The sequence below is a fragment of the Pollachius pollachius genome, assembly GCF_949987615.1.
Source record: "Pollachius pollachius genome assembly, chromosome: 9".
Classification (NCBI taxonomy): Eukaryota; Metazoa; Chordata; class Actinopteri; order Gadiformes; family Gadidae; genus Pollachius; species Pollachius pollachius.
Window position 1 is genome coordinate 11446023 of NC_136942.1, and position 22512 is coordinate 11468534.

The 22512-nt window shown below is 48.4% G+C and overlaps 3 protein-coding genes across 3 annotated transcripts; all 3 read left to right on the forward strand.

The window, feature by feature from the left end:
* Window positions 1–653: 653 nt before the first annotated feature.
* On the forward strand, window positions 654–5935 carry LOC307080636 (uncharacterized protein). Its single transcript, XM_079743434.1, has 5 exons — window positions 654–776; window positions 1285–1364; window positions 1452–1520; window positions 1854–2038; window positions 3007–5935. Exons 2-5 carry the CDS (start codon window positions 1289–1291, stop codon window positions 3865–3867), a joined length of 1191 nt encoding a protein of 396 aa, XP_079599560.1. The 5' UTR covers window positions 654–776; window positions 1285–1288; the 3' UTR covers window positions 3868–5935.
* A 3014-nt stretch (window positions 5936–8949) lies between these two features.
* Window positions 8950–12326, forward strand: LOC307080181 (troponin I, fast skeletal muscle-like; the record flags this gene model as incomplete). Its single annotated transcript, XM_079742819.1, has 6 exons — window positions 8950–8957; window positions 9150–9186; window positions 9643–9771; window positions 10192–10281; window positions 11639–11815; window positions 12120–12326. The coding sequence occupies 6 exons, from the start codon at window positions 8950–8952 to the stop codon at window positions 12213–12215; spliced, it is 537 nt and encodes a 178-aa protein (XP_079598945.1). The 3' UTR covers window positions 12216–12326.
* A 1975-nt stretch (window positions 12327–14301) lies between these two features.
* LOC307080868 (troponin I, fast skeletal muscle-like) lies at window positions 14302–20071 on the forward strand. Its single transcript, XM_079743817.1, has 7 exons — window positions 14302–14372; window positions 16754–16790; window positions 16873–16909; window positions 17574–17702; window positions 18263–18352; window positions 18633–18809; window positions 19594–20071. The coding sequence occupies exons 2-7, from the start codon at window positions 16780–16782 to the stop codon at window positions 19672–19674; spliced, it is 525 nt and encodes a 174-aa protein (XP_079599943.1). The 5' UTR covers window positions 14302–14372; window positions 16754–16779; the 3' UTR covers window positions 19675–20071.
* The last annotated feature ends 2441 nt before the right edge of the window (window positions 20072–22512 follow it).

The window sequence follows — 22512 nt, forward strand, 5'->3', positions numbered from 1 at the left end:
GTGTTACCTTGACACCCAGAGCATCCTCAGCATCAGCACTACTAATGAGCTCTCATTCAGTCTCCGGCAGGGCGCAGGGCAGGAACCATCCATCGCTCAATGCACCAAGGTTTGTGATCCGTCCTAGACATGTGATATTATCCTCCAGAAACACACAGTGACTAGGCCTAGAAAAGGAGTCATTATATACAATAGAGGAGCCGAGTGCAATAGCGTCAGACATTCTGCGGACTGGATTGTAAAACCAATGACTTAACTTTGAGCGCTCGGGTTTGGTTCGGCGTTGTTAATCATTGCTGTTGTGATGGAAAACCTCGCTGTGTTCCAAACTATTTATCGATTAACTAATTAATTTCATTTAATTTAAACTCATTGATTACTCAAGGGCGGACGTCAAATTCGGTGCAGCATGCAACCGAAATTATAAATATTTAATGCATCAGCAAGATGGGTAAATTTAGATAGGTTTAAGTGTTGAACAGCATCACATATTAAATGTTGAACAGCATCACTTATTAAGTGTTGAACAGTATCACTTATTAAGTATTGAACAGCATCACTTAATAAGTATTGAACAGCATCACTTAATAAGTGAAAGTGTATCCCCGCCCCCGTGACGTCACGCGGCTCACCAGCGGATGTGATGGCGACAAGATCTGGTTCAGTCTCAGGTCTAAACTCGGGTCCCACCGGCTGGTCTACCTAGACCAGTTCATCGACCAGGGGGGTACATGTTGTCCGAGCCGAGCGGAACCATGCGGACGAGGAGACCCGAGGTGGGCGAGCAGCTTTAGCTTTAGCATTAGCATTAGCCCCGTGGGAAGCTAGAGAACCCAACGCCACGGGGGCTATCTGGCGAAGACCACTTTCATTGTGTTGTGATGCTCCGGTCTGGGTCCGGGTGGTCTGTCCTCTGGGTCTGGCTCTGGTCCTGGTGAGCAGGACTGGACTGATGCTAGGGGGGTGCTGCTGCTGCTGTTGGGGATGCAATGCTACCAATGAAGCTAGCTGTATTGAGCTCTGTATGCTAGTGTTACCAAGGCTGTAAGCTATTTATAACATTTATCTGTGGTCTGATCTCATGCATTGAGCCAAACGTGCGTCTTGAGTTTGAACGCATCTCCGTGCAGAAGTGAAAGGTTGAGTCTTCAAGGTACTTGAACGCATCTCCGCGGCGTTCGAGTCCGATCCGTTTAAACCACCATCAGTGGTGTGCAGGTGAAAGGGTTCGCTCGTTCGTTGTGTAGGAAAACATTTTGAGTTGTTCGTGTTTTCGACCAACAGCACGATGGAGGCGGTGGTGAAGTGGAGTAAAAACGTGAAGTTGGAGACTAAGCCGTTCCTCAAGCACCATGGCCGAGTTGGTAAGACGAGTTTCATACCTTAATGTCTTAATTTGCATTCAATGTAAATGAACTATGAAGTAACTTCGACGTGTTTCTCTACGACAGCCGTCGCCAAGAACCTCTCAGACCTCCTCAGGACCTCCTGGAGCCTGCAGATCCCCTCCGAATGTGCTGGTAGGTCTAACCTCCGCTTAACCTCTCAGTACCTCAAGGTTGGTGTTATACAGTTGAGAGATGTTCTGGTACACATTTCCATCTCCGAACGCAGCATAACAGCGTAGTGTTTGATGTTCTCTGCCTGTGTAGTAAATGAGTCATGTGATGGTATCGGATCGGCACACAGATTTGCGTACTCGCCGATATCCGATACACAAACATGCATTTTAGGTAGAGTATTGGAGGAATATCAGATACTGGTATCGGCATCGGAACAACGCAGTCTGTCTGAAACCCGAGTACTCGGCCAATCAGTAGGCAGTATTCTAACGCCCCCCCCCCCCCTGGCAGGTTCTTGCCCGGACCTGATGATGAGCAGGACTGAGCCGGCAGATCCGGTCCCCGTTGCCATGGCGCTGACCCCGCAGCTGCCCCCCCGCCCCCACCGGCCCCTCTGCCTGTCGGTCTCCTCCGACAGCAGCGGAAGATTCCGGGCCCTAGATTCCCTGGAGTGGAGGAACAACCTGAAGGCCCAGGTAACACACACACCTATATTCACACAACCTGAAGGCCCAGGTAACACACACACCTATATTCACACAACCTGAAGGCCCAGGTAACACACACACCTATATTCACACAACCTTAAGGCCCAGGTAACACACACACCTATATTCACACAACCTGAAGGCCCAGGTAACACACACACCTATATTCACACAACCTGAAGGCCCAGGTAACACACACACCTATATTCACACAACCTGAAGGCCCAGGCAACACACACACCTATATTCACACAACCTGAAGCCCCAGGCAACACGCACGCACTCACGCACGCACGCACGCACGCACGCACGCACGCACACTAGCACTTTAGAATAATTGGCATACTCCAAATGTTTTAATTTGTTCATGATTCAAGACACTCGCATGCACGAATGAGTATACATTTGAGTGTTTGCTACAAATGCGATTTATTTATAAGTGCAAAAACAACAGCATTCACGTTTTTTATCCTGACAAAAGCCTCGTAAGGAAAGTTTCTCCGGTACTTTCTCATAGATCGCACCATCTTTCCCCGTCTTCGTTAAATGCAACTGCGTCCCCCCTCTCCCATGGTGGTCAGCAGCTCGTGGATTTCACGGCCTCTCCAGTTAGAACTCCTCATGTTGATTTTGCTGCGTTGTCTCTGTTGTAGAGACAACGCAGCATTACCTCTTCCCAAGTCCCACCCCTGGAACCACGGCACGTCTAATCGCATTTACTTCAAAATGAAACCGCCAATATGTGTAGGTCCGGGAGGGTAAATTGGGGTGCGGAATCAGGCCAGTAAATTACCTCTGTCAGTGTCAACGTGCGAACCATGTCGGGGGAAAAAGGTGTGCATAAGACGGGCATGTTTGGCAGTGTGAAAGTGTTTATATACACATACATGCAAGCATACATACACACCACACTGGACTACAGGGCCCAGGATGAGACGTTCTCCTTCCTGTTGCAGATGGAGCAGGCCCACAGCGTGGGCGCGGCCAGCAGCACGGGGTCCCTGGAGCGAGCGTCCCTGTTCTGTGCGGCTGGGGGGTCGGCGGGGGGCTCCAGCCCCGTGGAGGTCCTCCAGAGGACCAAGTCCTCGGGCCGCTTCTCCCTCTTCTCCCCGCCGTGGAACAGCAGCTCCGAGTCGGACTCCAACCCCCCGTCCCGCACCGGCTCCACCAAGCTTCGCAACTACAGCCGGCGGGCTGCCACGGGCCCCGCGGGCGCCGGCCGGGCCCCCGACCCCGCCCCGGGGCCCCCGTCCCCCCGGGCTCCCCCGGGGGAGCAGGTCCAGTACTCGGAGCCGGTCATCTCCAAGGTGACGGACTACATCTTCGTGGGGAACCTGAACGCGGCGTACAGCGGGCGCGCGCTCTGCAGGAACAACATCGACAGCGTGATCGACACCAGCGGAAGCCCCGCCCTCAGCCTGATCCCCTGCACCTGCTCGCGGCGCGCACGCCACTCCTGGTCCCGTCTCAAGGTGGACATGGAGCTGGCGCCGGGCGACGCCCCCACGCTGCAGCAGCGCTGCTTCCAGGACATCAACGGGTGCATGGAGGCGTCGGCGGAGAGGAAGAAGCGGGTGCTGGTGCACTGCGGGGACGGCTCGTCGCTGGCGCCCACCGTGGTCATCCAGTACCTGATGGTGAAGCACCACATGCGTCTGCTGCCCGCCTACGAGCTGCTGCGCTCGCGACACCCCCTCAACATCAGGGAGCGTCACCAGGACGTGCTGGTGGCGCTGGAGCGCACCCTGCACCCAGGGGGGGGCATGGCCCCCGAGGGCTTCAAACAGGCCCTCTCCCGGAAGCTGGCCTGGACCTGACTCCTCCCTGCTCCTCCTGGTTCCTCCTGGTTCTCCTCCTACTAACCAGGAGGAGGCCTCCTGTCTGACCAGCCGCGGTCGGGCCGGTCTACGGGCAGCGTGGGTGTTTGTGCTTGCGTACGGTGATCATTGTTGTGAAGTGTTATCTGCAACATGTCCCTCCTGCTGCTGCTCCTGCTCCTCCCCAGGGGAGAGGACATGCAGTAGGCTTGACGTAGTGGCTGTCTCCGGCTCTGTGGTAAACATGTCTTTGGCGTGAAGTGCTCGGTGTTTAATATCAGTGGAACTCAGGAGACTGTTGATGTCACTCCAGGGTGGGAGACTCTGAACCCCAGGGGCCGCCCACCGCGGGGCCCGATCACAAAGAAACAAACGTAAGGACATGAACTGCTCTTCCAGAGAAGAGAATCCTTCTTCTTCCAGAAACACATCGGTGTGAACGCTGTTGTTCTCTTTGGTGTGGACTCTTCGTCTTTAACTCGTCTCGCAACTATTTATGAACTCTGACAGCCATCTCGTGCAAGAACGAAGTTTGCACAAGCATAGCTTTTAAACGCCTCACCCCAGTCCCTCACCCCAGCTAGGCTCACCCATGGGGTGGGGGAGGATGATGAAGGTGAGGAAGGAGCACATCGCTAGGCTTCAGGGATTCTGCTCCAAGATGAGTTTTCCAAATGCACACGCTCTAGTTGTTCTGTTGTAATATATCCCCCTTAATGATGGTCCAAACCAGATGGCAACCTTGGGTACCCTGGATTGGGTCATCCCAGATTGATTGATGATGTCTTGAGGCTGGTGGATGAGTTAGTCTAGTGTGCGTAGGCAGTCCTGGCCGGATGGGCTTTGAGCCCTCAACCTCATCCAAAACCCCATGTTATCAATTCTACCTTGGTAGATTATAATAGGATTTAAAGTAGAACACTATTGGCCTTTTGAATCAGGTGTAGGATCCCCTAACCCCAAATGGGAGGTCATACTGGACAAACTGGAATGGATGGCCTTTTATCAGTGGTTCAGTGGACATTGATTTTCTAATGTGGTCTCTGACTTTGGGGAATGTGTGTTGTCTAAAACCTGTAACCTGAAAGTTGTCTCAATGCTACGCATATCTATAGGGACTGGAGGGAGTAGGGACATAGGAGGGAGTGTGAGGACTCAGTGGGGACCTAGCTGGGTCATAGGAGGGAGTGTGTGAGGACTCAGTGGGGACCTAGCTGGGTCATAGGAGGGAGTGTGAGGACTCAGTGGGGACCTAGCTGGGTCATAGGAGGGAGTGTGAGGACTCAGTGGGGACCTAGCTGGGACATAGGAGGGAGTGTGTGAGGACTCAGTGGGGACCTAGCTGGGACATAGGAGGGAGTGTGAGGACTCAGTGGGGACCTAGCTGGGTCATAGGAGGGAGTGTGTGAGGACTCAGTGGACTTGATGGGAGTGTAAGGACTAAGTTGGGACTTAGTGAGGGCTTGGTGGGAGTGTTGGTGGGGACCCATTTGAGACTGTATGATGAGGTAGTGTTAGTGGGGACCCAGTGGGACTGTATAATGAGGTAGTGTTAGTAGGGACTGTATGATGAGGCAGTGTTAGTGGGGACCCAGTGGGACTGTATAATGAGGTAGTGGGAGTGTTAGTAGGGACTGTATGATGAGGTAGTTCTAGGTTGTGGTGGTCTATGGTGGTTTCCAGTGGCTCCCAGAGCCAGCTGTACGGTGCCTTGAGGTGGAGAAGTCCCCGGACGTGAGGTGATATTTGCACACTGTATGCATTTCATGGGCATTGACTTTGATATTTTCCACTATTTGTGTAAATGTTTCCTATTGACTTGTAATGAAGTGATTCTTGCAGCTTTTCAGTTTGGTGCTTTGGTTGTTGATTTGATTTCATGTGTTCTCGTGGTTCTGCTGTTGCTCTTGATGGCTGCTTGTTGTTGTAGTGAACACATGATATTTTCTAGCAGGTCTCTCAGGTGAACTCATAGTGGCCGAATGTTTCCACGAATGCCATGTGACCGTGTGAAGTGTTTTCTAGTCACCCTGCAGACGTACTGTGAAACTAGTGGATGACTGTTTTGTTTACTCCAATGTTTTGTTAACTATTACTAATTGAAAAACGATATAAAATGAAGTGAGAAACGTGTCAGGAATTGCTTTCATTTATTCACCTTTACATTTGATCTACGAGGTCTGGATTGTACAGAAGAGGATTAGGGCCACATGGGATTTTTTGTCCCATGAGTGCTGAGTATAAATTCTCAGTATAAATAAAGAGTTCTGGCCTTAAACTCAGAACACTTTTTATTCTGAGTTTTAAGTCAGAACTCCAAAAAAAAAAAAAAGATAATCACATGGTTCCCTAATCCTCCATCCTTCCATAGTATTGTGATCAAGAAGTTGAATCTCTATTAAAATAGCTAACGTCCGGGTGTTCATTCCAGCCAATAACAGTCAGTACTGTCCACTATAGTACTGAACATAGGTACTCCAATCTAGTGCTCTAACCTGTCAGTACTCTGATCTGGTAGTACTCTGACCTGTCATTACTCTGATCAGGTAGTACTCTGATCTGTCATTACTGTGACCTGGTAGTACTCTGATCTGGTAGTTCTCTAACCTCGTAGTACTCAGTACTCTGCCTTGGTAGTACTCTGACCTGGCAGAACTCTTACCTGGTAGTAATCATTCCTGTACTGTGAACCTTGAAGGACCCAGCAGAGGTCTCCTCCAGGCAGGAGGAAGAGGTGAGGACAGTAGGGAGGTCTACTCCAGGCCGGGGGAGGAGGAGGAAGTGAGGACAGTAGAGAAGTCTCCCCCAGGCAGGGGGAGGAGGAGGACAGTGGAGAGGTCTCCAGGTAGGAGGAGGAGGACAGTAGGATGGCAACAGGTAAGGTCCGCTTCCATCGCATTCTCTGCAAAATGAAACCATAACTTGAGTGCTGTTAAAAGGACTATGCTAAAAGCATATCAACACTGAAGTACTCCTCATTGAACAATCTATGGCTTACAGATCAGGCCTCGGTTACATCCGACAGTATGGTGCAGGCGGAGGTCACTTGAAGTTTTAATGTCTGCGTTCGGCCAGACACACCACCACCACCTCCATCACCACCACCACCACCTCCTGCTCCTCCTCGCCCCCTCTCGCCTAGCGGCTGCTGTCGTGGTCCGTCTTTCACCAGACCCCCTGACCCCTTGGACCACTTTGAAATAATGATATTCTCCCACCGTAACTATTATTAACCCCCCCCGTCTTCTCCACATCTGAGAATAGAGAACTACAAGATAATGCAAACCATCAGGGTTTGGTAACTAGTTTGTGATCTAGTTTGTGATGTAGTGTCCCTCCACAGACGGATCAGCAGATCACAAACCCTGGTCTTAATCCGTTGGACCATCTAAAGGGGACCCCCTAGACCCTCCTGGACGGGGTTGGCGGAGGCAGGCCCAGGGGGAAGGAGAGGCTATTTTTAGAGCTGGGGGTCGGATGTGGTTGGAGGCTCTGGGCGGGGCCACTAGGTGATGGAGTTGCCGGGCGGGCAGGGAGGTCATAAATACGTAGCTGAGGTGGTTCCTCCGGCACTCCTCCAGCCTCACCGCCGCGCTACACCGCCCGCGCTACACCGCCCGCACTCAGATCCACACCAGGTGAGGTTCCTCTCCTCCTTCCTCTTGCTCTTATACTTTCTCTGCACACACTAAGGCAGAACTCCGCCCAGATAGGGTTTAGGAGTCTGACCCACATGGGCTGTAGGATGTCCAGCTCTACCCAGATGGGTGTAGGTAGATGTAGGTCAGTACCTTTTTGTTTGGGGTTGTTGATATGAAGACATCCCAGATCACTGGGCTCTGTATTGATAACGTTATTTGATTGTGAGTCCTTGTATTTCATGTTTAAGTATTTGAATGTTATTCAGATGTCTTAAAATGCATGAAAACATGTATCCTAGCTAACTCTATGGCTCTGTGCGTAAACACTGTTTATCTTCTATATGGGAACCTTTCTCTACATGAAATCCCTGGGGAGCGATTAGCAATTAACACGGTCCAGCCAATGGAGAAGATAATGTTACTAATATAACGCTACAAATCTGATAGTAATCTGTTATAAGAGGTATCCCAGGATAAACAATCATATTCAAGTTCATATTAAAGCTAATAAAATTTACATGAAACATATCGCAGGTCAATTACCAAGATACATTTTTTTCAGAAATTACTTTTGTTAATTTTTAGGTCCAGTTGATATTTTAGATACAGCCATTTCTATTTCATGAAGTGTATAAGACGTGACTGAGGTTCATTCCAGTCCTGAGGAGGGGTTCTGTGGTGTTCGGGTTTGGCCCCAGCAGAGCCCGCTAAGGGGGGGTCTGGGGTGAATCCTGAGTTTGATGCCGGGTTAAGGATCCGGAGTACAGTCGTGTGTGTGTTTGTTTGTGTGTGTGTGTGTGGGTTGGGGGGGGGTTCTGGCCTGGGGGTCCAACCAGGGGCGGATAATCCCCCCTAGAAGACAGAGTCCTTTGGACATCTGGGGGGGGGGGGGTCTTGAGGGCGGGCCTCTGGTGGAACGGGTGGAGGTCCTCTCAGATGCTGAGGGAGGAGGTGGTGTAGAGTTTCCTCTAAGTGGAGACTTCATCACCACGGAGGACAGGAACATTCCCAGGCGGCTTCTTGGGGGCCCGCATTCTGTTCTAAAGGCTTCTGTGCTAATGGACCCTGTTGTGCTCTGTTCGGTTATAATGGCCATTAATGTATTCTAATCCCCATAACGGTTCTCTCCTTCTGTCTGCTCTCCTTCTGTTCTCTCCTTCTGTCTGTTCTCTCCTCTGTTCTCTCCCTCTGTCTGTTCTCTCCTTCTGTCTGTTCTCTCCTCTGTTCTCTCCTCTGTTCTCTCCTTCTGTCTGTTCTCTCCTCTGTTCTCTCCCTCTGTCTGTTCTCTCCCTCTGTCTGCTCTCTCCTCTGTTCTCTCCTCTGTTCTCTCCTTCTGTCTGTTCTCTCCTCTGTTCTCTCCTCTGTTCTCTCCCTCTGTCTGTTCTCTCCTTCTGTCTGTTCTCTCTTTCTGTCTTCCAGGGGTTCAGTAAACGTCGCCAAGATGTCGGAGTAAGTCATGTTCTTCTCTTCTTCTTCATGTTCTTCGTTGAGTGTTTCATCAGAGTCAGAGAGTCAGACGTGTCTTGCTTAATCCAGCTACTGCTGTCATGGAATACCAAATGTACTGTTTTATAAATATAATATTTATTACTTAATTTTTATATTTTAACTTCAATATCAAATATTTGTTCTTTCTTTTAGGAAGAAGATGTCATCCAGTCGCAAGCATCATCTCAAGGTAAAGGAAAGTCATGTTCGGGGACCATCCTAATGTTCTCCAGACCATCGTTAGTCATGTTCTCAGACCATCGTGTGGTGGTCATGTTCTCCATCGTGTGGTTGTCATGTTCTCCAGACCATCGTGTGGTCGTCATGTTCTCAGACCATCGTTAGTCATGTTCTCAGACCATCGTGTGGTGGTCGTGTTCTCCAGACCATCGTCATGTTCTCAGACCATCGTGTGGTGGTCGTGTTCTCCAGACCATCGTCATGTTCTCAGACCATCGTGTGGTGGTTGTGTTCTCCAGACCATCGTCATGTTCTCAGACCATGGTGTGGTGGTTGTGTTCTCCACACCATCCTCATGTTCTCAGACCATGGTGTGGTGGTCATGTTCTCAGACCATGGTGTGGGGTTGTCATGTTCTCAGACCATGGTGTGTGAGGAGCATTAGGCTGAGTCTCCTTCTCCCTAGAGCTTGATGCTGGCCATCGGTAAAGACCTCCTGGAGCAGGAGGCGAAGGAGCAGGAAGAGGAGAGGGAGAGCTACATGGAGGAGCACTGCCCGGCCCCGATTCTCCCAAGGACCATGCAGGAGCTGCAGGTTCACCTCCTCTTCTGCCTTGCTCCTCTGTGTTGGCTCGTGGTGGTAGTGTCTTCTTGATGTGTTGGTTGTGTTCATCTGTGTTGTGTTGTTTTGTAGCAAGAGTTGTGTTGTACTGGTGGAGTGTATTATGGTGTGGATTATAGGAGACGTGCAGTAGTGTGTGTTATAGTAGGTGTGTAGTAGTGTGTGTGTGTGTGTGTGTGTGTTATAGAAGATTTGTGTGTGTGTGGGAGTGTATTGTTTGTGTTATAGGAGAAGTGTAGTAGTGTTTCTATTGTGTTACTGGAGGTGTATGTGTCTGTGTTACAGGAGAGGTGTAGCAGTGTGTGTGTGTTACAGGAGGTGTGTGTGTGTTTGTTACAGGAGATCTGTAGCAGTGTGTGTGTTACAGTAGGTGTGTGTGTGTCTGTGTTACAGGAAATGTGTAGAGGGGTTCATCACAACATAGAGGTGATTGATGAGGAGAGATATGACCTTGAGATGAAAGTCAACAAATGCAACAAGGAGGTAAAGTCATCTCCTAGCCCTTTATCGCCTCGTCCCCGGTAGTACCCAACACCATATAGATCTATATATATATATATTAGTGCTGTCAGTTTAACGCGTTATTAACGGCGTTAACGCAAACCAATTTTAACGGCGTTAATTTTTTTATCGCGCGATTAACGCTCTTTTGGTTTGGCAAACATTGTCGTTTTTTCACCTGCTGTCTAGCAACAACTAGTCACTTAAGAAAAACTCCAAAACCATACCGGATATAGCTACACCGGAAACAAAACAACAAGCACGCCGCACAAAAACTCCTTAAAAGTGTGTGTGTGTTTGTGTGTCACTCTGTTTGAGCCTAGTTCAATGTTGTCATTAGCTGTTACCTCTTTCCGACCAATCGCAGTTCAAGGACCACCTGGGCTGTACCACTTCGGAAGGGGCCGCTCAGTTACTCCCCTCTAGACAAAATCGACTTGGTTGCGACGTTGACAGTTTTTGAGTGTTACGGCTGTTGAGTGAGTGAGAGGTTGTGGGCGCACAGCTCAGGCTGTCGGACGGCGCTGCAAGAAACTTTTATAAACGCAATATTGTTATCCCGCAGTAATCAGCCCCATAGCCCCGAAACGTTAACGGCCCACCCCAGCTCTCCCGATTACCACTCCGCCGCCGTGTGTGTGTGTAGGTGTTATTCGATAGCCTGGTAATGTGTATAGGCCTTCGTACGGTAGGAATATTCATGCTGGTTTAAATAATAAATGTTATAGTATTTCCCACCTTTAATGAGCAAGAGTTTTGTTCGAAAGTTCAGTGATTGAAACAAATAAAAGCCTTGGCTATTGAAGTTTTACGGTAGGCCTACCACTGTCATGCACGTGCATGCACGTGCAATTCAACCCGGTCCACTTGACATCAGGGAGGTACCTCCCTTATGTCAAGTGGACCGGGTTGAATTCACTGCGGGTCTCTTCTTATATCCATCTTACCAAATATATTTTATTACTGTCCTTCTCAACACTCTGATCTCATTAAAAGGCTAGCAGCACGAAATCAAGGGATATTTAGTATATAAAGAAATGTGCAATTAATCGCGATTAATCGCGAGTTAACTATGACATTGATGCGATTAATCGCGATTAAATATTTTAATCGCTTGACAGCACTAATATATATCTATATATATATATATATATATACACGTATATATATTGATAGTTAGATAGATCTCGACAGAGATAGATATAGATAGATAGATCGATATAGAGAGAGATAGATATGGATAAAGATATAATAGTTATATCTAGATAGATATAGATCTAGATAGATATATTTCACGAGGCACTACCACTGGTGAGTCCCAACTGTTTCTGTCCTCCAGATTGAGGACCTGAACATCAAGGTCCAGGACCTGAAGGGGAAGTTCAAGAAGCCGGTGCTGAGGAAGGTGCGCATGTCTGCTGACGCCATGCTGAAGGCCCTGCTGGGCTCCAAACACACCGTCAACATGGACCTGAGGGCCAACCTCAAGCAGGTCAAAAAGGAGGTCAAGGAGGAGGTGAGGAGCTCCTCAGATGTTTAGATGTTCCTAACGTTTCTGTCGCTGTTCCTGCCCCGTCCTTCTGTTTGAAGTCTGGTTAAGCACTAAAAACTTGGGTTTTAAAGATGAAGTTAAGATTAATATTCTATTGTTCTTATTATATCCTATGTTTTTTCCTTGTGTCACTCAAACTTAACATCTCATTGAATTTAAACAGTGTTTAACCAATTTTTTCAGTACCTCTAGTGAGTGTATTTTATTATATTATATTATATTAGCGAGTGAGAGTTGTCTAAATGTCTGGGATGTTTCTGGTCTGAAGGACAAAGATCTCCGGGACGTCGGTGATTGGCGCAAGAACATCGAGGACAAGTCTGGCATGGACGGCAGGAAGAAGATGTTTGAGGCGGAGGCCTAGACCCCTTCGTCTTCATCATCTTCATCAAGATGATGAAGCTGATCCCAGCGTATTATGTTGCTTTATCTTAATATCTGTCTTAGAAGAACGTCAGCGAGTGTATGTCCCAGAATTAGCAGATTTTCATATTCAATCCATTGTGAAAGTATAATTTAATAAATGGTTAATGCTGCTTCACGGGCCTGTATGTGTCAACACCACTATAGCAAACGTTCAGGTGAAGTACCGCCGGTCAGGCAGACAGCTTGTGAACAGACCTACACCAGTGTGTGGAATAGGGTTCAGAATTCATCAACACTCTTTAAATTGACGTAGAGAGATGGGAGTACAATGTGATGATGCGCTTCATAGAATCCATCTTAGAAATGATTACGGGAAATATGTTAGATGTCAGGTGTGAGTGTGATCAGCCAATATAAGTCGAAAATCTGCCTACCTGTGTTTTAGTGACTCGACTGAACCTAGTCTTACTGAGTGGCCAGTTGGCTACTAAAGGGATCAGACTTACACTTGGAAACTAGAATTAGTTTAAGAATTAAAATCCACAGATCTAGATACACAAGATTTTAGAGTTAATAAATTCCCTGACATTTCAAATGGCTGAGGTTGACGGTTCAGGATAACATTTATTGAGTCTCTGAAGCTCCTGAACAGCTCCATTTTCTGTGGTAAGTCACCTTCATGTCTTATCAAGGATATCTTCCATCTTATGCTTTTAACAGACTAATTAATATCACTATTCGTCTTCAACAGGTGGTGCAAGACCTTTACCCTCCCAGTCCTTCAACCTCAAGAGAAGAGCCTCAGCCTCCAAGAGAAGAGCCTCACCCTCCAAGAGAAGAGCCTCACCCTCAAAGAGAAGAGCTTCCCCCTTAAGAGCCTCACCCTCCAAGAGAAGAGCCTCACCCTCCAAGAGAAGAGCCTCCCCCTCAAGAGCCTCACCCTCCAAGAGAAGAGCCCCCCCCTCAAGAGCCTCACCCTCCAAAAGAAGAGCCTCACCCTCCAAGAGCCTCATTCTCCAAGAGAAGAGCCTCCCCCTCCAAGAGAAGAGCCTCACCCTCCAAGAGATCCCCCCTCAAGAGCCTCACCCTCCAAGAGAAAAGCCTCACCCTCCCAGACCTTCATCCTCCAGAGCTTCCATCCTCCACAGACCTATCTCCAGCCAGACCCCTCCAAGGTAGGCCCCTCACCCATCTGCTCAGCCCGTACGTTGAACTCCTTTGATGAACTTGTTTACTTAAAGGCCAGTTCCGTCACGCTAACGGAGGGTTTAGTGAAACCAGGACGGACTGGGAACGTAGTCTGATCACCTACAGTGTAACAATCCTCATAATGTTAGCGTGTTAGAGATCAACCAGAGCCTTCTGTCCTCTTACTCATGATGTTAACATGTTAGTGGACCGTAGTCTGGTCACCTATAGCCTTCTGTTCTCTAACTCATGATGTTAACATGTTAGTGGACCGTAGCCTGATCACCTAGAGCCTTCTGTCCTCTAACTCATGATGTTAACATGTTAGTGGACCGTAGTCTGATCACCTAGAGCCTTCTGTCCTCTAACTCATGATGTTAACATGTTAGTGGACCGTAGTCTGATCACCTATAGCCTTCTGTTCTCTAACTCATGATGTTAGCATGTTAGTGGACCGTAGTCTGATCACCCAGAGCCTCCTGTCCTCTACCTCATTCGTCCATGGGGCTAGTTAGCTCATTTGTCTAACTCACTAGTTTAAATGGTTAGCTGTCCCTCGGTTAGCGTGGGGCTAGTTAGCTGATGGTTTGACGGCTCCAGACGGAGCAGAGGTCTAAGCCCTTGGCGCTCTGTCTGGTGAGGACTGAGATGAAGGGATGGCATGTGGTCTGATGGGGGGGGTGCATATTTAAAAGTGATGGAGTTGGCGGGATGTTCTAAGAAAGGGCGGGTTATTTATAATGGGTTGGGGGGGAGGGGAGGGGGGGGGGGGGGGGGGGGCAGTGATGACACTGTACTGTATTTCATGACCTTGTCTGCCCATTGGTTTGAAGGATAATCCAACTCCATAAAGAGAAAGTCAGGGATTTAGCCGGCTAACTCTGAATGCAATATATAGTTTGCGGGCTGTAGGTCTGTGTGTCTGTGTGTCTGTCTCTGTGCAGTCTCTCATCTCTCCAGTCCCACGGTAGGCCTGTTTCCTCTGGTGAACCTTGTTATTGTTGCTGCTCATCTGAACCCAGATACTTAGAGACCTGGGTATAATAACCCAACCTATTGGTCGGTTTTACCGCTAACTTTACTAACATAAGGTGTATGTGGAGTCTGAGTGTCTTGTGGATGGAGGCTGGTTGAAGTGACTCCTGATAGGGATGAGGCTTGGTGTGAGTGTCGCGGCAGCCAGCTGATGCTAAACAGCTTCCTGTCATTTGATCTCAGAGAAATTGTGTTTTATTCTTCAGCTTGACGGGGGTGCCTCAGTCCTCGTACATCAAGGAGAGGGTGTTTTGTTTTAAAGCAATTTTTAGTTTGGCTGTTAGCAAATAATGAAACGCCAACTGTGTTTACCATTCTAGTGGGGACTGGTTTCATGTTGTGGTCTGTGTTTACCAGTATCGGGGACTGGTTTCATGTTGTTGTCTGTGTGTTTACCAGTAGTGGGGAATGGTTACATGTTGTGGTCTGTGTGTTAACCAGTAGTGGGGATTGTTAGTGGGGACTGGTTTCATGTTGTCGTCTGCACGTTAGCAGCGGTTAGCTATACGACATGATAATGGTCTTGAGGGGAAATGGTTAAGAGGAGCGAAAGTTTGGAGGTCAACGCCTCAGAAAGTCGACACCTCTGAGAGCCATCCTCCATCCCCTCTGAGAGCCATCCTCCACCCCCTCTGAGAGCCATCCTCCGCCGCTTGCCTTGCGGTCGACGGCCGGTGGACCTGGTCCTGGACCGAACCCTGGACTGGTCCCGGACCGGACCCTGGACCGGACCCTGGACTGGTCGGTCTCGAGGGGGGCATCAGGGCAGTGGGGTCAGAATAGGAGACGCTCCCTAGTTCTCAGGTAGAAAGGTTCCGACCCTGACCCCCCAGGGAGCTGATTGGTGCCTCTAAATGTGCCGTCCAGTTTCCTTTACTCCCCCTTTGTGCGGCACGGTCGGAGATTAGCAGAACACAGAGCTGGAGAAGACAACCTGGTGGAGGAGGACCTCCTTAAGACCTACTTTTGGGTTTGAGAGGAGACAGCTGCTCCCTCCGGGTTATTTTCCGTTCTCTTGTCTCTGGGATTCTCCACGAGCCGAGGGGTCTGGTTACCGCCAGCCTCCCACCACAACACACAACACATCCACAACAATCCCCCCGCCCGCCCCCACAGACCCCCCCGCTGGCACCATCTCCAGGGAGACCTCGAGTCAAGGTCAAAGGAGGCGTGGGGATTACCGGGCCGGCTAGCCTTACTGACACTATGTGGTGTTCTCCCATGGTGTCTGGACGTTCCCTGACGTTCCCGGGCGTTCCCGGACGTTCCCGGGCATGTTGGGCCTGGCTGTAGGAGGCCGCCGGGTGTTCAGGAGTTTTGTTCCGCTGGTGAAGTCATGGTTTGTTTGTGGAAAGGGAACCAGCAGCTGTGGTTCCAGGAATAGAGCTCTAATCTACCGGCCCTCCACGGAGGCTCAGGGGATTTACCGCCTATTCCAGATATCCTCTCTGTTCTGGAGGTCTGCTCCCGCCTCTCTATAGTACTGTCAAGTACTGCCAGGTCTGGGGTTAGAGAGTCCACACAGCAGGGGCCGCGTCCGCCCGATGCGAGTTGGGGTTCCTCTGGGGAGCAGGGCAGCAGCCCCGGAAGGGGGGAGGAGTTTATTCCAATCACAGTGGCTGTAGCATCGTCGATCCACTGAAACCCTGAAACATGGCCACAGCCTAGCAGATGCTAAGCTAGCACATGCTAACCTTGAAAAATCTCAGTCACAACATGTTGATTTATAGTGTTGTTAAATGTGTGATATGTGAAAGTTTTAGAAAATCTTTCCCGAGTGGGCAGTATTTAGTTACTTTGATCCTGTGTCAGAATATAACAAATTGTAATGCATTGTTGTTTAGGGAGGCTTTTTAAGAGCAGGTAGGGGTTAGACGGTACAGAGATAGGTAACTCAGGAGCAGGTAGGGGTTAGACAGTACGGAGACTGGTCATTAAGGAGCAGGTAGGGTTTGGACAGTAATTGATTTATACTCCTTTAATACCTCAGTCTATGGATGCTTCAGGGGGGTCAGGATCGTTATACTTGAGTGTCTGACTCCCAGCTGAACGTTCTGGGTTCGATCCCCAATGTACTTGTTGGCATCCTAGAGTAAGATGAGCCCTAACCCTTACCTGCACCTTAATGACATGTGCCTGTACTGGCAAACCCCTACCTGCTACCTTAATGTCCTGTTTCTGTACTCATTGTAAGTCTCTATAAATTACAAATCTTCTCAATTACATTTTTTATAGAGGCCATCTTGGTCAGGCTGGTGTTATTAATGTTACCGATGTGAATAATAACTCAACATTGCTGTGCTACCTCAACAGGAAGTGGGGTATACGGATCATCCAATATGACGACCGAGTGAGTACTCTGTGTACATCTAAGATTGCGGCTCTCTTCCTCATGTCCAGAATCACACTAACACTGTGTCCGTGTGTTGCAGGAAACGGATGTCCTCCAGCCGCAAGCACAACATGAAGGTGAGGATGGATGCCTCGTCCACACCCTTTAGAGAGGCCTAGTCAGCCTCTAGGGGCAGGAGGTTGAGGGCAGACAGCATTGCTTGGTTCCAGCCCGCGGTCGCCTCACAGCGTATCGTGGATCAATATGTCTGCCTTGTGTTGGACGCATTATCCAATGGTCTTACAATACATTAAGGGCAGACGTTCTTCACCAGGAATCAAACCCCTGACCCTGGCAGTGTTAATGCCTTGCTCCAGGGCTCCTCCTCCATCCCTGGGGGAGGAGCCTTTTCTGGGGAGGTTATCCTCTGGGTCCTGGGGGGGGGGTCTTACAACGTGGAGCTGAAGCTCCTGGAGACTGGAGCTGAGATCAGGAGCCCTGGACTTGACCCCCCCACCGCCCCAACTCCTAGTCCTTAGCATTAGCTATAGCTCCTAGCTATCATTGTTGTATACGGGGAATGGGTTAACATAGAGATTGCTCGTGTTTGACACTTGGTTCTACGAACAACCTTACCGCCATATACTGTTGTTTCTCTTACTTCTGACAAATGGACTTCACTTTGGATAAAAGCGTCTGCTAAACGCCCTCAATGTAAAATGTAAATGTAAACTTGGCTTATTTTGAAGGGGAAGCTTTTACTAAGAAGTGTGACGAGATGCTGTTGTGATGTCATGGCAGAGCTGCATGCTGACCGTGGCCAAGGAACTCCTGGAGGCTGAGGCCGTGGTGAAGGCTGAGGAGAGGGACAAGTTTCTGCAGGACAACTGTCCTCCCCTGGACGTGCCCTACTCCAGAGAGGAGCTCACAGTGAGTACTTATTCCAGTAATAGTACACACAGTACTACTGTCCTCTAGACCTGCCCTACACCAGAGAGGAGCTCTAAGTAAGTACTAGTACCAGTAATACTGCACACAGTACACACAGTACTACTGTCCTCCAGAGAGGAGCTCACAGTGAGTAGTAGTACCAGTAATTCTACACATAGTACACACAGTACTACTGTCCTCTAGACCTGCCCTATTCCTAGAGTTCCAACGCAGGAACAACATAGTACTGTGGTACCAGTACCAAGTACCTCAGTACCAAGATACATACTGGCCTTCCTCTAGGAGTCCTACAGGTGGACTAGGAACATTGGCGTGCGAACCCAGAACCTTTCAGCTGGGAGTGAAACACCCTGACCAGTACATTAGCTTACCAGTACACTAGCTTACCAGTACACTAGCCAACCAGTACACTAGCCAACCAGTAAACTTGCTAAGCAGTACACAAGCTAACCAGTACACTAGCTTAGCAGTACACTAGCTAACCAGTACACCTGCTTACCAGTAAAACTATCGATAGTTATCATCTTGTTTGCCCACAGGAACTCTGTCTGTCGCTCCACGACGAAATCAACCTGGGGGAAGAAGAGAAGTACGGCATCGAGTTTAAACTGGGCCTGGTTCTGAACGAGGTGGGACCCTCACACAAACCACACACAGTACTCAGCTAGTACCAACCTAGTGAACATACATAGCACTCACCTAGTTGTCACTGTTTAAACTGGGCCTGGTTCTGAACGAGGTGGGACCCTCACACAAACCACACACAGCACTCAACTAGTTCTCAGCTAGTACCAACCTAGTGAACATACAGAGCACTCACCTAGTTGTCACTGTTGAACGCCCTTAGTACATACCTAGTACACATATTGAACCCATTCCATGTTTGATAACTATTCTTTCGCGCCGAAGGTCAGAGATCTCAACATCAAGATTGTTGATCTGAGAGGGAAGTTCAAGAAGCCCAAACTGAAGAAGGTGCGCATGTCTGCTGACGCCATGCTGAAGGCCCTGCTGGGCTCCAAACACACCGTCAACATGGACCTCCGGTCCAACCTCAAGCAGGTCAAGAAGGAGGTCAAGGAAGAGGTGAGAGTCTCGTCCTATTGTCAGGACGCTCCAGCTCAGACCTTCTGGTCCGGATTAAGAGATACCTTCTGGTCCGGGTTAAAAGATACCTTCTGGTCTAGACCAGGTTAAGAGATACCTTCTGGTCTGGTTAAGAGATACCTTCTGGTCTGATTAAGAGATACCTTCTGGTCTGGGTTAAGTGATACCTTCGGGTCTGGGTTAAGTGATACCTTCTGGTCTGATTAAGAGATACATTCTGTACTGGTTAAGAGATACCTTCTGGTATGGTTAAGAGATAGCTTCTGGTCTGGATCAGGTTAAGAGATACGTTCTGGTCTGGTTAAGAGATACCTTCTGGTCTGGTTAAGAGATACCTTCTGGTCTGGACCAGGTTAAGAGATACCTTCTGGTCTGGTTAAGAGATACCTTCTGGTCTGGACCAGGTTAAGAGATACCTTCTGGTCTGGTTAAGAGATACCTTCTGGTCTGGACCAGGTTAAGAGATACCTTCTGGTCTGGACCACGTTAAGAGATACCTTCTGGTCTGGTTAAGAGATACCTTCTGGTCTGGACCAGGTTAAGAGATACCTTCTGGTATGGTTAAGAGATACCTTTCGGTCTGGTTAAGAGATAGCTTCTGGTCTGGCGTGTGTGTGTGTGTGTGTGTGTGTGTGTGTGTGTGTGTGTGTGTGTGTGTGTGTGTGTGTGTGTGTGTGTGTGTGTGTGTGTGTGTACACAATGGTCATGTGTATGCGCACCGTGTGTGTGTGCGCACCGTTCTCATGTGTTTGTTGCTCTGCAGGACAAGCAGCTGAGGGATGTGGGCGACTGGCGTAAGAACATCGAAGACAAGTCTGACAGGAAGAAGATGTTCGACAGTTAAAAATTGAGAAAGCTGATTGGTTGCTGGATGGTTAAAATTACGTGATTGGTTGTTTGAAATGAGGATCAGGCGATATTCTAAACTGCGTTTATTTAAAGAACCACAAAACCTTTTAGTCAGAAGACTTCTTCAAATACGTTATTCTTTATGAACCTAAAACTTAATTTTGAATAGCAATATCTTTTTCTGAGAATGATAATGCAAATTTAGTGAGAAATTAAAATTAATAACGAAAGTAATACTTTCAGAATTTTCTTTCAAATTGTCTTTTTGGATCTCATGTCACGTTTACAGATTGTTTTTTGAAAAGTTCTCTAAAAGAGAAGATGCCAAGGAAATGTCTAAATGCAATTGGAATTCCTTGATGTAAAGATTTGAATTCATGACTAAATGTCTTCTTAAGTTGGTCAACATTGTCCTGTATTTGAAGAACTGTAGAACAATAATATCTCTTCAATGTATTTTGTTTTATTCTTGGGATTAAAAACAAATGTTTTACGGTCCCCTTGTTTGGTAGTCCTGTGTTGTCACCCTGCAGTGAAGATCATCTTCTGCTTCAAGTCTTAACCAATCACTGCTCGTCATCCCAAGAGCTGGCACCAGCAACCTTTTCTGATCGGCTATAACGGGACCAGATGATCTCATTCGCACCAGTTTGCGCCAGTCAGAAACAGCGGTTGTAGTAGCTCGGTTCCACCAGTGGTGGTGCTGCCCTGCTGTTCGAGTTATGTGTTGCATTGTAGTTTAAGGTCAAGACCCCAGAAGGGGATGGAACTGAGCAGTACGGGCATTTCACTGCCCGTGCTGTAGTCCCTCACAGTAACGTTTTAAAATCACCTATCAGCAGTGAGATCACCAGGGTTCAGATTCCAGCATTACTACTCTTCAAACCAGGACTCATCAACTCAGGACTCATCACCTCCACCACTGCCAGGTAGGTCACCTCCGTCTCCTGGTATTGAGGGGCTGCTTCCCTACACCGGCTCAACCTTCTTGTCTTCTTGTGTTCCTACAGACGGTGGCTCTGCTGTGGAGGAGGTCTGGAAGGGAGGAGAACCTGGAAGGCTACGGTCTGAAGGAGGCTGGAGGGGAAGAGGTTTGTTTGGAGGAATGGTGTGCTCTCATACCACACAAAACTACAAAACAATATCTAGAACATCAATCTTCTCCAACTGAGCCAGAAGAATATCAGAATATCAGGGTATAAATCAATAGCAATTCTTTTTCAGAGTCAATCTGTCCTAGGACCAACTGGGTTGTATTTCCTTACAATGGTTGAGTGTCCTACCAAGAGTTATGGGTCCTAACAAGGTTTATGGGTCCTAACGAGGGTCATTGGTCCTAACGAGGGTCATTGGTCCTAACGAGGGTTAGGCGTCCTAACGAGGGTTAGGCGTCCTAACGAGGGTTATGGGTCCTAACGAGGGTTAGGCGTCCTAATGAGGGTTGAGGTTCAGACAGGTGTGTCGGCGCTCTCCAAGGAGTCTTGCGTTTCGGGGTACTCCGAGTGGCCGTCCAGGATATAAATAGCCCAGATGAGACCACCAGCAGCTGCTCTCCCCCGGTGGACATTACACTCCCTTCGTAGAGCTGTCGATCCCTGGAGATCAGGCACAATATTAGGGCATGGGAAAGTATTCCAACCATCCCACTCGCCCAGAAGTTCAGTCAAACCCACAGACAATGGTTTACATAGCTGGATGTAGGATGTAGAGCTGTCTGCCTCTCCACCGGCAGCAAGACAGATTGTAGAGGTACACACTGTAGCTGCATGTCTCACCCCAGGTTGTAAGACAGATTTCCTTTGGAGGATGTTTTAGTGAGGAGGTTTAGTGACGAATGGCAGCATGAAGCCTCCCCATGAACTGAAGGATTGTGTCCTATAACAGGCTTTTGTCTAAAATGGAAATAGGATAGACTTCTTGTTAGTTGTTTTTTTTGGAAGATTCTGGGTTAGGGGTTCACCTCTACAGGTGAGCCCCTCTACAGGTGAACCCCTCTACAGGTGAGCCCCAGTACAGGTGAGCCCCTCTACAGGTGAGCCCCTCTACAGGTGAGCTAGCTCTGACTTGCTCCCTAGTGACCGGTCTCTGAAGTCACTGTCTGTCAGTTTATTTGGTATATACTGTATATATATTGTATAAAATGATATGATGATATAAATGACTAAATCGTGAATTGTGAAGCAGAATCCATTTATGCAATGAACTTAGTTCTCTTCATATAACATCTTCTATGCTCATTATAGATGTTGTTTCATAAATCATCCATGTTTAGCATGAATAGATGTCTGAAGGGTGTCAGTCGTCTGGATATTTATGACTGTTGGCTCGGAAAATGAATCTGATATTTATGGCTTCAGCTCTTTCTCTCGCTTTCCCCTCCTCATGCAAACGTACACACACACACACACGCACACGCACTATACACAGACACACACTATACACAGACACACACACACATACTCAAACACACACACACACTATGCACACTAAATACACTATACACACACACACACACTAGACACACACACACACTATACACACACATACACACTATACACACACTGTACACGTTCACACACACAAACACACACAGCATAAACACACACCACACACACAACATACACTCAGGGGGGCTCATATGGTAGCAGCTAATGTAAACCTTTGGCATTCCAGAGGAAACAGACACTGCATGGTTGACACTCCAACATGGCCGCTGTCTGCACCTCCCAGGGAACTGTCAGTAATGGGCAGCACAAGTCACTCCTGACCTAGCGCTAACAGGCCTGGTCTCTACTCAACTAACGCTCAACTCGTGCTAGCCCAGCCTGCTCAC

What these genes read in the sequence shown, in the direction of transcription:
- LOC307080636 (XM_079743434.1), top strand. Translation starts at nt 1,289, where the DNA reads ATGGAGGCGGTGGTGAAGTGGAGTAAAAACGTGAAGTTGGAGACTAAG. An exon ending in GATCCCCTCCGAATGTGCTG is followed by an intron (nt 1,521 to 1,853) that starts GTAGGTCTAACC and finishes CCCCCCTGGCAG; the next exon opens with GTTCTTGCCCGGACCTGATG. An exon ending in GGAACAACCTGAAGGCCCAG is followed by an intron (nt 2,039 to 3,006) that starts GTAACACACACA and finishes TTCCTGTTGCAG; the next exon opens with ATGGAGCAGGCCCACAGCGT.
- LOC307080868 (XM_079743817.1), top strand. An exon ending in TGGGCCTGGTTCTGAACGAG is followed by an intron (nt 18,353 to 18,632) that starts GTGGGACCCTCA and finishes TTCGCGCCGAAG; the next exon opens with GTCAGAGATCTCAACATCAA. An exon ending in AGAAGGAGGTCAAGGAAGAG is followed by an intron (nt 18,810 to 19,593) that starts GTGAGAGTCTCG and finishes GTTGCTCTGCAG; the next exon opens with GACAAGCAGCTGAGGGATGT.